Here is a 15,211-nt window from a genome sequence, read left to right as displayed (position 1 = left end):
TGGGAAACACCCCTGATATTCACCAAGGGGCTTAACAACGGTGTGTGATTCTTGCTTGGCACTTGCTGACCCTGAGAACCCTCCCACGTCTCTGGCTTAAGCTGAGATGGGAGACACTGGCACTTGGATCACACAAACCGCTATCACCCACAGTCCTGGGGCCTTCGAGAAAGCAGATGAGACCAAAAAGAAACTGGACAGCAGGAATATTAATCAAGACCAGAACTCAGCCACAAAAACGGCCCTTCCTTATGCTTCTAAAGCTGGCAGTCACCCAAGAGCAGCATGGCTATGATGAGGGGCTGTTTAAAAAGGCCTTGGGAATAAATATTTTACAGACTGAAAAATGGGAGATGGGGAGACTAACCAATTTCCCTCCAACTCTTCCACTTCCTGGCCTAAAGCAATACTGTCCTTGTTATAAACTTAGGTGGACTCAGAGGAACAAGGCCTTTCTATGAAGCCCAAATTGAGTCATCCTGTGGAGAGAAACACATCAGAAATGTTTCTGCTAAGCTGTCTCTTTCATTTCAGCCAATGTGTCCCTTGCCTTTTCAGGACCTCTGAACTCCACAGAATGTCCTGCCATCGTGCAGCCTAATTCAGCAAGTTCACTTGCCAAAGCGTTTGTCTGTACTCAACATCGCCCCTCTGGAATATACACAGCCGCAGGAAACATTTTAACGTCTCTTTTTCCAGGCCCCGGCTAACCTATCATGACCCTAAACAAGATCATGTCCGTGAAAGTGCCTTATAAACAGTAAAGTGCCAGATAAGTGTAAGGTATTATTAACCAGACTTGCTATCTTTAGTCCTTGCCGCAGTCAAGTCGGAAAACTGTTTCCAACCATCTGTTGTTAATTTTTCTTTAAGGACTCACAGCAACTTTTAAAAATCCATACTTCCCTGCTTCCCAGGAAGAGCCATAGGCAGGGTATGGGATGTGGGACTGACCAAAGGCTGGGGCCCGCAGCAGGCCTGAGGTGACTATTTAAATGACACAAAGCAGTGACAGGAGTAAAGAGCAAAGGAGAATAACCCTGGTCAGGCTCAAGAATTCCTCAGCATGACTCTGTGCTCTGCCTCGGCCCTAGGGCTTCAGAGTTTAAGGGAAGCACAGGACAAAAGAAAAAGCACAGGTGACAGGAATCAGTCCCTAGACAGCCCCCTCACCTCCTGCCCAAGCACCCATCCCTCTGCAGCCGCCAGCCCCAAGTGCCATCATCTACACGTGTGCCCAAGGGTGGCCTGGTCAGGCCGACTTTACTGGGGAGATACAGGAAGCAGAAGATGAACAAGGCCACCTGACGTCAGCAAAGAAGAAACGAGTTTCCCTTTTTCCACACGAGGAGGCCAAAAGCATTTCCAGAATAGCCGGCTCTCTGTTGCATCCCCGGCCACTACTTAAGGAGAAAAGAATCAGAGAACGCTGACCGCCCAGAGCTGGAAATGCAGCTCTGTGTCATTTTGCAGATGGGCAAACTGAGGCCCAGCAAGTGTCTTTTTCCTCAAAGTCACACAACTAATTAATGCCAGAACCGTGTCTCCAGAGGCTTCTGAAAGCTTCTAAAAACCTTTCCACTGAAAACCCTGGTGCTGCCAGGTTTGATGTCATCACACCAGCAGCAGCCCCAGTCAGGCTGAATTTAGTCCTTTGTTGACCTTCTAGATATGTGGCTGCCAGAGGCCTCAAGACCCCTTTGTAGAAGAGGCACCCTCTGACCCTCACCACCTGCCATCCAAAAAAAGCACTCCTGTCCCAAGAGCCTCACATAGCAGCGGCTGAGATGCGTTGTTTCCTCTCATTAACAAAAAGCCCATTCATAAAAAAGAAAGAAAGAGGACTGGCTCAAATTTACCCAGAAGGTCTAGCTGCGAGAGCCCTGGGCTTCTTGTGAATGGCATCACATCCCAAGAAGCCCTCTCTTAAAAAAAGAAAAAAATGCTGCCCTCCAGCCCCGCTCGGTGCTGCCAGCCACCCGACCAATAACACCCTCTTTATTCCACAGCTATCCACACCTCCCTGCCACGTCTGTAAAGACGGGAAGGGGCTCGAGGCCACTGACCACATTTTACAGATTGGGAAACTGAGGCCAAGAAGCTGCAATCAAAGGAGTGCCTAGCACACAGACCGAGCAAGTAGGCAGCGCCATGCTGATCAGCCTCGGCTTCTCCCCTGAGACAGCCCTGTCATTCCACTGACAGCCTGCAACCCCAAAGAGGGTGGGTTAGCTTTCCAACCCAGACGCTAATTCATCTTTGGGCTGCAGGCAAGCGACCTCCCGTCCCTGGGCCCCACCAGGCCTGTAAAACCAAGATAATAATCTCAACCTCTTGCCCCACACCAGACTGTCACAAGTCTCCTGAGAATAACCTTCTACAAATATAAAAGCAATAAAGATGCTAATGACAGGTTTCCAAACTGTCCCTGAATAAAACACACCAGGTTTCTCACAGCCTGAAATCTAAAAACGATTTTTTTTTTCCCTTTTCTCCTCTTCCTCCTCCTCCATGATTTTATAGTTTTAGAACATCTCTCCACACAGGCTGAGTACAGAAAGACAGTCTCACTCTTGGTCCTCACCCAGATTATTTTTATGTATCTGGCAACTTTCCTTTTCAGTCCCATTTGTTTTTCTTAGCACCGCTAATGGGAGGTAAAGAAATCAGCTCTCTGAGCACCCCAGACCATGACCACAGGGAACAGAGTAAGAGCAAGAAGATGGAGAGGTCTGCAAAAAATAAACAACCCTCTCACCATGGATAGAGATCACCCACCCAAAGTTCACGAGTCAGCCTGTTTCAGAGCGCACTTAGTAGGAGCTTGGTGCTGGCTCCAGCACCTCAGTTCAAAGGCAGACCTTGCTCAACCATGAAAATCCCAAATGAAAGAGTCATTAAGGGAAACCCATAAAAGTATTTCCCCAAAGTAGCACAGTGGGGACAAGGAACCTTATGTGACCACCTCTAGGAAAGAGTGTCATCAGGCCTCTGGGAAATTAACTGCAGCAGAGGGGATGGGGGCAGGCCGTGGACCCCAGATGTGACTCAGAAAGGGCACCTGGCTGGGGCTGCACTTCCGGCTTGTGAAAGGCCAGGGCAGGGCTGGGGGTGGGGGGAGGGATAGCCCACCAGAGTGCCAGTGGGTTCCTAGGAACACGGTGGCAGAGCCCTTGGAAAATCATTTTTAAGGGTCCCACTTCCCGCCGGATGAAGTGCCCTACACTTCCGAGTGTCCTGAGCACACAAAATGACTCTTATCACTAAGGCTGCCACGGAAAAAGTCAACAGACTCACATGCATCATGGTGACCAGGTGACAGGGGTTGAGCAGGTAGATGACGGTCTTGGTGGCGAACTTAAAGCCCACCTCCACCCCGAAGGTCAGGCACAGGGCTACTAAGAGCAGATTCTTGCTCAGGCTCTCCTTGCCTTCCTCTGGCCGCTGGGTCACCTTATCTGGCTGGCAGCCACGGCCACCCCTACCGTCCTCCTTCGTCTGCCTCAGGATGTGCCGCAGGGCCACCAGGATCTCCAACAGGGCCAGGGTCAGGACCACCACACTTTCCAGCAGCCGCTGCTGCCAAGGGAGGAAGGCAGCACAGTCGGGGCCCCCATTGCCTGCAAAGCTGGGGTCCACGCCCCCATAGAGCCAGTCCAGGAGACTTTGGTAGCTATACCGGGACATGATGCCAAGTGGTTCCCCTCGACCACCGTGCAGGAAGAAAGAGCGAGATGGAACACAAGCCCCGAGGGTTGCCCGGGTGCTGGGACGTGTACGGAGGGCACACCCCCGCACCCGCACCCCCCCCCTCCAGACACCGGGGCACCTAGAGCGGGGGGGGAGGGGAGCTACACGCGAGGCCCGGGGTCAAGTGCTGGCTCTAACTTGTCCCCACGGCTGTCTGGGGAGCCCCCCGCGCTTCTCCAGTGGCCACCAACGAGGCAGGGTTGAAAGGAGCCGTTGGCCAATCTAAAAGGAAGGAGAGGAAGAAAAAAAAAAAAAAGGTCTCAAAGAGGCAATTGCATCGGGAATTACGAAGCGGGGCGGGCTAACTAGCGAGGGCAGAAAAAGGGAACAGGGGCAGTGGCGAAGCAGGCAGGGGTCAGGGGAAGCCGGAGGCCGGGAGGGTCAGGGCGAGGGCCGAGAGGACCCGGCAGTGCCGCGGGAGCCAACCGGGGAGCGGCGGGGGTGAGAGCTAGGGGACACGCGGAGGCCAGGAGAGGAGCTAGAGGGGCCGGGCAGGCGGGGAGGGCGACGGGGATGGCAGGGACGCCGGACTCCTCGTCTCACGCACTCGCCACAGGGGGATCTCTTACTCCTGCAACCGCGTGGCCGTCTCTGCCCCCTGCTAGCTACTTCGCCGCCGACGGGCCCCTCCGGCCAATTTAGCGCCGACCCGGGCCGGCCGCCCGCCCCCGGGTCCACCCCCGAGTCCCCAGCTCCACCCCCGGCCCCAGACGCCAGCCCTCGGGCAGCACCTCCCCCCCCCCGCCCCGCCCGCGGCCAGCCCGGGACCTGCCCCCCTGGCGCAGGCAGCGGCGGGAGGAAGCCGCGGGGAGTGGAGGGGGGGGGGAACGGGAGGCCGGGCCAGCCGGGGGCTGGGCTTCGGCCGGCCCCCTCCCTCCGCCCCGGCGCCGCATCTGCCCGCGCCTCCCGCCCGGCCCGGGAACCGGCCGCCGCGCCCCTCGGGGCTCCACTCACCCGCAGCTCGGCCCGCGGCCCGGGGTCGGCGGCCGCTCGGCTCCCGCGTTCCGCGCGCTCCCCGCGCCCCGGCGCTCGGCTCCCCCGGCGGCCGCAGCTGCCGCCGCCGCCGCCACCGCGCGCGGCTCCTCCTCCCCGTCTTCCTCCCCCTGCAGCGGCCGCGCTCGCTTCCTCCTTCTTCCCCTCCCTCTCTCCTCCCCCTCGCCGCCTCCCACCCCCCCGCCCCCGGCGTCCCGCGCAGCCTCGCGCCCCCCCCCCCCCGCGCTCCAAGCCCTCGGGCCGCGACTGCCCCGCCTCGCCGCCTCCCCGCCGCGACCTCCCGCGCTCCCCCCCCACCGCTCCCACCGTTCACACCTCCCACCCTCCCTCCCGGCCGTCCCTCCGCCCGGCCTCCCTCCTCCTCCCTCCTCCGGCCTCAGTCCCCGCCTCCTTCCCCTCCTCCCCGGCCTGCCTCGCGTTGGGCGCTCCTCGAGCCAGCACGTGTGCACCTCTACCTTCCTTCGCCGCCGTCTACACAGTTCGCCCCCTCCGGGAAGCCTTCCCGGCCGCCTCCAGCTCCCGCGACCCGGTTCCCCCGGGCGCGTCTGCGTCCACCGAGCACATAGTAGGCGCTCAGCGGGCCCTCACCAAGCTCGGGGGGAATGAATCAGCCTGTCTAGCGCCGAGCTGCTGTGCCGGCTTTGCTTCACGGGGCGTTTGCTGGGCATGACCTTCTGCTCGGCGCGTCTCCGCCTTTCCGCCCTGAAACTAGACTCCTGCGGGACCAGGATGTCCCCTTCCCTTCCCTTTCGTAGCCACGATCCCACTCCCCCACTTCAGCGCCTGGGGATGGAGGCCCCTTTGCCTCCTGCTCTGCTCCAGTTATTTTTCTCTCTTTACTCAGGCCGCAGGCACTCCCTCTCCCGGCCCTCCTCCCTTTTTCTCCTGCCGTGCCCTCCGTGGTAGATTTGCTGCAGGAAAAGAAGCTTCCCCTGACCTCCTTCCCTCCCTTCTCCCTGCAAGGGAGCTGCTGCTTCCCAACCCGCACGGAGCTGAGTGCCCTGCCCCTGGAGGCCCGCCAGGACAATGGGGGGTGTTGCAGGGGCCCAGGAATCGGATAAGAGCCTCTGATTGGAACAAGGTCCCCTCTTCCTTGCTGTTTCCTACCCTCAGACTGTAGTTCGCTCTTCTTGGGACAAGAAAGCAGGAAAAGGACCTCAGCATCTACTTCATGTTGGTTTAATATTTATTGAAGACTCACAGTGAGTTAGGAGAATATCCAGGAAAAACACAGTTAGGCACTTTGCCTAGGAAACACTTTTGGGTGTTGGCTGCAAGCCAGACTCAAAACATTAAAATACAATCTGCTGTATTATCAGGCCATTGTCCTCCCATCCTTTCCAAGTCTGGTTTTCCCGACAAAAAGAGCTTCAGAGCCAGGTAGCTTTATCTAATTCCAAGCTTTGTATGGTCTCCACCATAGGCCTGATGCTCTTCAAGTGCTAATTAATAAAGAACAAACAGCAACAAACCGGAATTGATTCTAGGGCTCACTCATTCATTCTCCTTAGGTGTTTTATTAAATCCTCTGCAACATAACCAAGGAACATTAAGGATCAGGTTGCAGCGCTCCTGGCAGAGACGTGCAGCATCAGGAGACCTCAGGGTTCCTATCTCCGAGGAAGTGAGAATGAGGTTATAGAATTCAGTAAATGACTTCATGAATCCCTCCGGTTTTCATGCTGAACCTTGGTTGGCAATTTGGCCTAGAGGGCCCTGTGTTTGCAAAATGACCTTTAATGACTGTAGCCAGGCCAACTTCCACACCTGAGTCCCAAATTCCTCTTTTTCACAGATAGGAGAGTCCAGTGGTTCTAGGACCCGGGCTGTAATTCCCTTTACTGACTGTGTCACCTTGGGCAACTTAATGCAACCTCTCTGTTCCTCAATTTCCATTAACTTAGGGCTATTGGTTATTCTCCAATTCCTAGGATGACGCACTTGTAAATGAGTTGAATTATGTGGAACCCTTTGCAGTATCGGGTGCAGAGAAAGTGCTCAATGAACCCTACCCATTATGGATACCCAGTTCTGCAGCTGGGTGTACTGGAGCACAAGCAGGCCTACACCCTCGAGCTTAGTGCCCTCCCCCACATCTGCATAAACAATCCTACCCATCCTTCAGATCTCACGTGATATTGCTGTCTCCCCCAACCCCCAGCCCCAGCTCCCAGAGCTTTCTCCCTCCTCTGAACTTCTATAGCAGTTACTGCCTGCACTACTCATTTTATCCTGAATCACATACTGCCTCCCATTGTTCTCTCATTGTTACTCCTGTCTCCCACACTCAGATCTTTGACAGCAGGGGATGGGTCTTAATCTTTTCTAATCCCCTCCCCCTACAGCACCTAGCCGAGTGGCAAATACAGGAGGCACGAGACAGACACTAGGAGATTTTTGTCCCCCTGGGTAAAAGGCAAGCCATAATTGAACCAAAATGGTGGGTCAAATTTTAGAAACTCGAAAAGACTCAGACAAAGGTCCCGATCGTTTCCTTGCTGGGACACAGGCCAGAGGCTTCTTGTCTCCAGTCACAAGAGCAAATGAACTTTAAAGTGGAGCCTTGCAGGGCATGGTGAAATGGCAACCTGGAATCCAGGCTCCCTTCAGGGAGATCATGGGGGAAAATCAGCTCTCCCGGCTTCAGGGTACTGAAGGTGACCGTGGACCTTCATGGTGGTGAAGGGAAGCAGAACTTGTCACCCCACCCCTTTGGCATAAGGAGTAGTTTAGGCTGATTATATTTTAAAAACAGCAGACACTGGAAAATCTCTGAAAACTGAGAAGTTACTCTTTTGTAAGAGACATTTGCAAGAGGAATCTCTTTTTGCCTTGGGTCCTTGACCTGCTGCCTTGACTTGCTGTCCTCATATTTGGCCGAAAGGTGCAAATCCCACCCTATTTCACAAGAATATGACTGGGACAAAGAAGATTATACACATGAGGCTCTTTGTAATCTTGCTGATATAGAATCCAAAAGATGATTATCGTCCTTAAATCTTAAGTAATGAAAAAGTCATGCTTTCACGAGGGAAGACACTTAGGACACATGTCACGTCCCTACTAAGAAAAGAAATAAAAACTTCAGTGACAGCACACCCTACCCCCTCCCCCCAAAAAATGGTCTTTGGTTTGAGGTAGACTAACTTTGACCAGAAACTGACATTATTAAACCTTTTATTTATAATCTAGAAAGCCCAAGCCAAGTCAAAGAAAAAGTTCAAGACGAAAATTTGGTCCTCAAGCTTCCAAATGTAAACTTGCCCTTAATTCCATTCATTGACCATCCGTGGAAAAAATGTTTTCTTGGCTTATGGTCCCTAAGGTACCACTCTGTCATCAGAAATTCAGTTTGGCATTATTTGGCTATTTAAGTCATGAAGCAGTCAGGCGGTTGTCTTTTGTCCAGGGGTTCCAAGAAAGGTCTGTGGTTAAATGTCACGAGCTCAGGCAGAGCCAAAAGCTTGCTGTGGCATACTGGGCAAAGGAGGGCACTCTTCAGGACTTGGGCTGCTTCCTCTGTCCGTGACACAGCCTCCGCAAGCCTGGCTGGGCAGTCCGGTATTATAGTTGAAAGCACAGGGGACTGGCAGCCAGGACACCTGGGATGGATTTGACTAGCTTGGGCCAGTCACTCCCTTTCTTTGGGTCTTGGCTCTCTCTTTTGGAATCTGAAAGGATTTCAGTCACTCCCTCTAAATTCCCTTCTGGCTTCAATATTCCCTGAAAATAATGGGGGCACGTTAGTGTGGGAGAACTGGCCTTACAGATTCGGGCAGCAGTTTGGAATCCCTGATACCCCTTTTCTTGTCTATACCATAATGAGGTAATGAAGGAATTGCTTCATTGAATAGAGACATACATTCATTCATTGCCAGCTAAGTTAGTGCATGGAAATGGCAGACCCGGCATCTTCCTGAGGGAGGCTCATTTCTCCTGGCTGTTTTTCCTCATATCCTTTGTTACTGTTTTTTTTTGTTTGTTTTTTTTTTTTTAATAAATATGTATTAAGGGACACTGTGTGCCAGGTAAGATGTGCAAACAGGTATTTTATAGCTAAGATTTCACAGAAAACATCGTTCGAGCATTAGAATGCATAAAGGCACATCGCTTTTTTTGGCAGAAGTTGAGTGTTGCAAGAAATATTTTAAGACCCGATGTCAAAATTAACATGAAAGTATCAACTTTGTTTTATGTGTCAATATTTGAATAACAAAGTAAATGAACAAACTGGCCCTGAAATCAGATAGACATGGACTCAATTCCTTGTCAACAATGAGCTTTTGCATCCCCAGGCAAGTGACTTAACCTCTCAGAGCCTTTTTTTCCCTCCTATGTAATGTGTTATTTGCAGTATTTACCTTGCAGGGTGGTGGTGAGGATCAATGTGGTAATATATATGGAAAGTAGCTAGCACCCTGCCTGGCAAGTAAGGGACTCCATAACTGTTTGCTTTAGGGATTTTTCCCCCCTTTTCAATTTCAAAAAAATGCATGCTTTAATCCTAAAGCAGAAATCAAATCTACCCTGAGTGGGTCAAGTGGACCAATTTTCTGTTGAATGCCCTTTCGCTGCTGTAGCCTCAGGTAGAACTGACATCCTGTCCCGCCACAACATAGCAGTGGTGTTATTAGGAACCTCACACTTTTCCTGCAGGGGAAGAAGAAGGAAAGAAAGAAAGAAAACGGGCGCCTGGGTGGCTCAGTTGGTTGAGCGACTGCCTTCGGCTCAGGTCATGATCCTGGAGTCCCTGGATCGAGTCCCACATCGGGCTCCCTGCTCGGCGAGGAGCCTGCTTCTCCCTCTAACCCTCCCCCCTCTCGTGTACTTTCTCGCTCTCTCAAATAAATAAATAAATCTTAAAAAAAAAAGAAAGAAAGAAAGAAAGAAAAAGAAAGGAAACCAAGCATCTGGTACATGTGCCAATTGATTTTGAGATATGGGCAAGCTGGCGGTTTGTAGTTGCTCTTTTCCTGAATCGCAACGCTGTCGGACATCAATATGCTGAAAGCAATTTTGGAAAGCTTGCTTGGGAACCCCTGGAGGATTCTGAGAGCTGTAAGCGCATCCATTCTAGCTCTAGGCAAGTCCTCTACCCTAACCTGGTCTCCATTTGTTAGATAAGCACTCAGGGCACTATCTCCTCCCTGTTACAGTGAAGATAAAGCGATTGGGCCGCTTGTGGGGAGCCCAAGAGCCTTTTCATTCATTGTTCCAGCGGAGGAGTCAGGTGGAGGAAAAGAGATAGACTTCATTTGACTTGAGATTACGAAGGAGTATTGATAATAACACCCCCCTCTTGGAGTGGGTTAAAGAGTATCCAGGGCCAGGTGAATTTGCATCTCTTCTGAGAATTCATGAGGGGAAGCACGGCAGTAGCAATCAGCTTCCAAATTTACACTTGGTGTCTCAATCCGCACCTGAGAATTACAACATTATTAACGATAATGAAAAAATAGTAACAACTGTCATTTATTGAGTAGTTAGGTGCTAAATTATCTCAACCCCCGGACAGGGGGCAAGGCTTAAGGAGAAAGAGAGAGAGAGAGAGAATAAGTAATTAGCTTAAGGTCCCAGTGGTAATAAATGGAAGGGCGACTTTCCAAGCCAGATCTATCCAAACGCAGAGCCTGACCCCCACGCCACCCTGCCTCCTGCCCAGAGGATCTCATATGACCTGTGGCTTATTCTTGCAAAAGGACTGACTAGGTGTGGAGGACTAATCTATGAACAGGAGCACAGTCTCTACTGTTTGGACCTAGGGAGTTGAGAGACAAATGAGCCACACAGGGTTTGCGCCCAGGACCTCAGCCTCATGATCGCAGTATTTTAATTATCTGAGCACTGCGTGATACTTCCTACCTTTCAAAATGGGTATGCTTTTTTATTTGCTGCTTCAGATCAGGAAGTGATTTGCTCTTTCAAGGACTCATTTGGCATAGCTGACATCTGCTTTCAAAACCCTTGGGGACTGAATATCTTCAGAGCAGTTCCCTCTTGGATGGGGTTCTCCGGATATTGATGGATTTGTTTCTAAGGAAACAGAGACAGAAAGAACAGAGGAATAAGACACAGGAGTCCCCATTTTGCCCATGGATCGGCCTCTGGCATGCTCATCACATATATACACCAAGAGTTCAAAAAATGAGCATTTTATCCTCAGATTCTTGGTTTATCTCCATTCGCCCCCAGCCTCTTGCCAAGAGCCTCCCCCGCTTGGCGAGACTCGTGGCAAAGCCTTAACTTCGGGGCCACTTCCTGCTGTTTTCTTCCATCTATTCTCTTCATCAGCCCTCCATCCATTCTTTCTGACCCGTAGAGATCATGATAGACTATTAGTCCCCCGCACAATTCCAGATTCCATTCCTTTCCATATCTGATGGTTCCTTTACTCTGGCTTACGATGGTTTGCAGGAACTCCATGTAAAGAAAGGTATAATTTATCATCACGGCAGGTGACCTGTAAGATGCCGTGATGGCATAAGACTCAGAATCTTTCTGTTTTTCTGCTTCAGAATGGGCCATCTCTGACGTGACATTACCTACGTTTTCAGAGGTTGTGTGGCAGAATATTTATGAACTTTGTCATGAAGATGAAGAGTGACAGGATCCACTAAAGTAAAATGTGACTGGACTTTAAAAAGTAAATACAGTGCAGCATCGTGCCTGTAATTAACAATGCTGTATTATATACTTAAACATTTGCTAAATGGGTAGGTCTTAATGTGAAGTGTTTTTTATCACACATAAATCATAAAGAGGGTAAGGGGAAACTGCACACGGACCTACAATTATCTTCAAATAAAGAGTTTAATTTTTAAAAAGCAAAAAGAAAATTCTTACATACAGGATTTGGTCCGGAGTTTCCAAAGGAAAGGGATGAGTGGATAATTGGGTCCAAAAATTCTGTTTCCCTCACAGGTCAAAGGAACTCCAATTCTAAGTGCAGAAGCCATTCCCCTATTCAATTATTTTAATGTTAATTTTAATTTATTTATCTTTTGGAGAGGGAGAGAGAGACAGCATGAGCAGGGTGGGGAGGGGCAGAAGGAGGGGGAGAGAGAGAATCTTAAGCAGGCTCTACACACAGCACAGAGCCCAGCCTGATGCAGGGCTCGTTCCCATGACCCTGAGATCATGACCTGAGCTGAAATCAAGAGTCGGCCACTTAACCGACTGAGCCACCCAGGAGCCCCTCAATTCTTTCGAGGTAAAAGAAGGAAAAAAGTAAAAAAACAAAAAACAGACACAAAAAATATAAAGAAAGAGATCTATCTCATGGTGTTGTTTATTCTCTTTTTTTGCCCTTAACAGGATTTTTCTCCCCCTCAGTTGGGTCTACTGCAATAACCGAAGCTTATTTTAACCCAGTCACGTCATCTGTCTGAGATGGTCATGTCAACCATAAATGGAAGGGATCTTTCCAAAATGCTGCTTCTGGGGGAAAAAAAAAAAAGGATTTATCTGCCCTCTAGGGCCATTTGCATTTTCTGGGCCCCTCCTAGCCCTGTCTGCTTTTTTCCCCCTTTCTCATCACATCATCTGAAGATTGGATTTCATTCTGTTTTCTATAGGAGACAGACCAGGCTTGCCTGGAAAGAAAACATCTCTGGAGAGATTAGACTCTGACTAATTCTCATTTCCAGCATCTAAAGGCAGAGGATTAGATTAAGAAATAAATAACATTGGGGCGCCTGGGTGGCTCAGTCGGTTAAGCGACTGCCTTCGGCTCAGGTCATGATCCTGGAGTCCCGGGATCGAGTCCCGCATCAGGCTCCCTGCTCGGCAGGGAGTCTGCTTCTCCCTCTGACCCTCCCCCCTCTCATGTGCTCTCTCATTCTCTCTCTCAAATAAATAAAATCTTAAAAAAAAAAAAAAAAGAAAGAAATAACATAATACTGTGCTCCAGTTGCATTATTCGAGCTCTCTAATATATGGCATTTTTAATGGATGCCCGCCAAGGTGGTTCTTAGGAGCAGACGGTGAGTACTATGTTGGTCAAAAGGCCCTGCACACCTAGGAAGAGGAAAAGAAGAATAACTTAGATTTAGAGCAGAAAAACGACTTCCGGTTTTCCTTCTTGCTCTGATGTAAATGTTCGAAGTCCTAAGTTTCACATGGAAGTGTGTGTATTTATGCAAGCTGGAGGGGGTAGGGCAAAAGTGGCTATCTTGTTATAGCCAGCACCCAGGGCTAAAGGGGCCAAATAACTAGCATGAGGCACGATCAGCCTGGGTTTTCACTTCCTGTTCTTCTGCCATCTCTCCAAATGTCTGTCACTGCTCCTTCCTTCTTGCTTCTATCTTTTCTCTTCCTTACCCTGTCTCTTTCCACTTCTCCTTTTCCCTTGGCCCAGAAAATTATACTTTCTTTTTTTTCTTTTTTTAACTTAAATTTAATTAGCCAACATTAGTTTCAGAGGTAGAGTTCAAGTTATTCATCAGTTGTTTGTAACACTAAGTGCTCATCACATCACGTGCCCTCCTTAATGGCCATCACCCAATCACCCCATCCCCCCACCCACCTCCCTTTCCACAACCCTCAGTTTGTTTCCCGGAGTCAAGAGTCTCTCATGGTTTGTCTCCCTCTCTGATTTCTTCCCATTCAGTTTTCCCTCCCTTCCCCTGTGGTCCTCCACACTATTCCTTATGTTCCACATATGAGTGAAACCATACGACAATTGTCTTCCTCTGCTTAACTTATTTCACTTAGCATAATCCCCTCCAGTTCCATCCATGTCGATGTAAATGGTAAGTAGTCATCCTTTCTGATGGCTGCGTAATATTCCATTGTATATATGAACCATATCTTCTTTATCTGTTCATTTGTTGAAGGACATCTTGGCTCCTTCCACAGTTTGGCTATTGTGGACAATGCTGCTATGAACACTGGGGTGCAGGTACCCCTTCTTTTCACTACATCTGTATATATTTACTTTCAAACACAGCCTGAAATGTTCAAATAGTGCCACCTGACTGGGAAACCTGGCTGGTATTTTTTTGTCAATCTCTTGTCATTGGCCCTTCCTACTCTAGGTGGGCTCACATCTCTGGGATGAGCCATTCCAGCCACCGCAAATGGCCCACAGAGTAAGCACATCTGTATCTGCTGCCTTGCGGCGAGCAGAGGGAAGGTAGGAAAAAAGACTTGCCCTTTCCTAAGGGAATTTCCTTGGTGATTCTCAAACCCTACAGAGAAGCACGATTGCAACAGGGTGGTTCTGATATTTCCCTGCTTTCCACCCTCCTTCTTACTCCCATCTGCCAAGATTCTTGCCTATTCCTCCGGGCAGGTGAAAAAAGCACCTGCAGAAATGACTGTGGCTCCTTGGATTGCTATAATAACCAGAAAGAGCAACATTAGAGCTCTGTGGAGGATAAGAGGAGAAACAGAAGGGAGACAACTGGTACTCTTTGCCCACTAAGCCAGTATTACAAATAAGACCGAACAGTCACTGGCCTTTCTTATAGAGTCCATTTTTTCCCCCCAGTGTGACAAATGAAATCAGAAGGGGGAAGGAAGGGCTTTTAGGGAATCAGAAGATAAGCTGAAATAATGTTTCCTCTATTTAATTCTTCCTCCCAGTGAAAGCCAAGTGGTAATGGTGGCCTGAATCCAAAGAGTAGAACCAACTTCTGGGCGATGCCTGATGGGTATTCTCTGGGTAGCCCTGTAGCATGGTGGTGGAGAGCAAGAGGCTTTGAAGGAAGGGATATCCTGGCTCTTTCACTAACTCCATTTGTGCCCTTAATCTTACCTCCTCCCACCTGCTTAAGAACATGGCTCCAGAAATTCTCACTTCTCTCTTGCCTCAATAATTTCTTCCTATTTACATGTTGTGGTATCTACCATTTCAAAAATAAAGTCCTCCATTGACCCTACATCCCCGCCCCCCCCCCCCCCAGCTTCTGTCCCATTTCTCGTCTCCCTGTTACAGCAAAATTCCTCGGAAGAGCTGTCTATATTCACTGTTTCTAGTTTTTCTCCACTTCTCCTTTGAATCATCTCCAATCAGCCTTCTGTCTCTTTCACTTCATCAAAGTAGCTCTTCCCAAGGTCACAAATGAACCTCCATGTTGTCAGATCAAATGGTCCATTCTCGATCTTCATCCGGCTTGACATTTCATCAGCATCCCAAACAGAAACACTCCTCCTTGAAACACTTTCTCCCCATGGCTTCCAGGACAACAGTCTGTCACCAGTTGCCCCCCTGGCTGCTCCTACTCCATGCTCTTTCTTGGTTTCTCCTCTCATTTCCAACCTCTACCATTGCATTGCCCCAGAATTCAGACCTTGGACTATTTATTTTCTCGATACTCTTCACTAGGTGGTCACATCCAGTTCTGTGGCTTTAACTACCCTGGATACACAGAAGATTTCCAAATTTGTATCTGAGGTTCTAACTTCTCTCAACTCCACATGCATCTCTCCAACTCTATACTCAACATTCCCTCTTGGAGATCTAATA

General features: G+C 49.7%; 1 protein-coding gene across 16 annotated transcripts in view; it reads right to left on the bottom strand.

The window, feature by feature from the left end:
• The window catches only part of TMEM164 (transmembrane protein 164), a 179,416-nt gene extending 174,079 nt beyond the window's left edge, over positions 1-5,337 (bottom strand). For 13 of the 16 annotated variants that reach the window (XR_010406225.1, XM_064574467.1, XM_064574472.1 and 10 more), the window contains exons 1-2: positions 4,705-4,846; positions 3,298-3,972 (exon numbers count right to left, since the gene is read on the bottom strand). Coding sequence is in view for 15 of the 16 variants with exons in the window: in XM_064574467.1 (XP_064430537.1) it covers positions 3,298-3,687 (390 nt within the window). In the remaining variant the exon portion in view is untranslated. Of the gene's footprint in view, positions 1-3,297; positions 3,973-4,297; positions 4,437-4,704; positions 4,847-5,198 lie in introns of those variants that run through there. The other 3 variants (XM_064574469.1, XM_045881511.3, XM_045881519.3) reach the window with 3 other exon arrangements.
• Positions 5,338-15,211: the final 9,874 nt, after the last annotated feature.

Source organism: Mirounga angustirostris, unplaced genomic scaffold (genome assembly GCF_029215605.1).
Source record: "Mirounga angustirostris isolate CCGP_5_RB_7025 unplaced genomic scaffold, mMirAng1.0.hap1 SCAF_11, whole genome shotgun sequence".
In the NCBI taxonomy this organism is placed as follows: domain Eukaryota; kingdom Metazoa; phylum Chordata; class Mammalia; order Carnivora; family Phocidae; genus Mirounga; species Mirounga angustirostris.
This window is presented reverse-complemented; position numbering and strand designations above follow the sequence as displayed.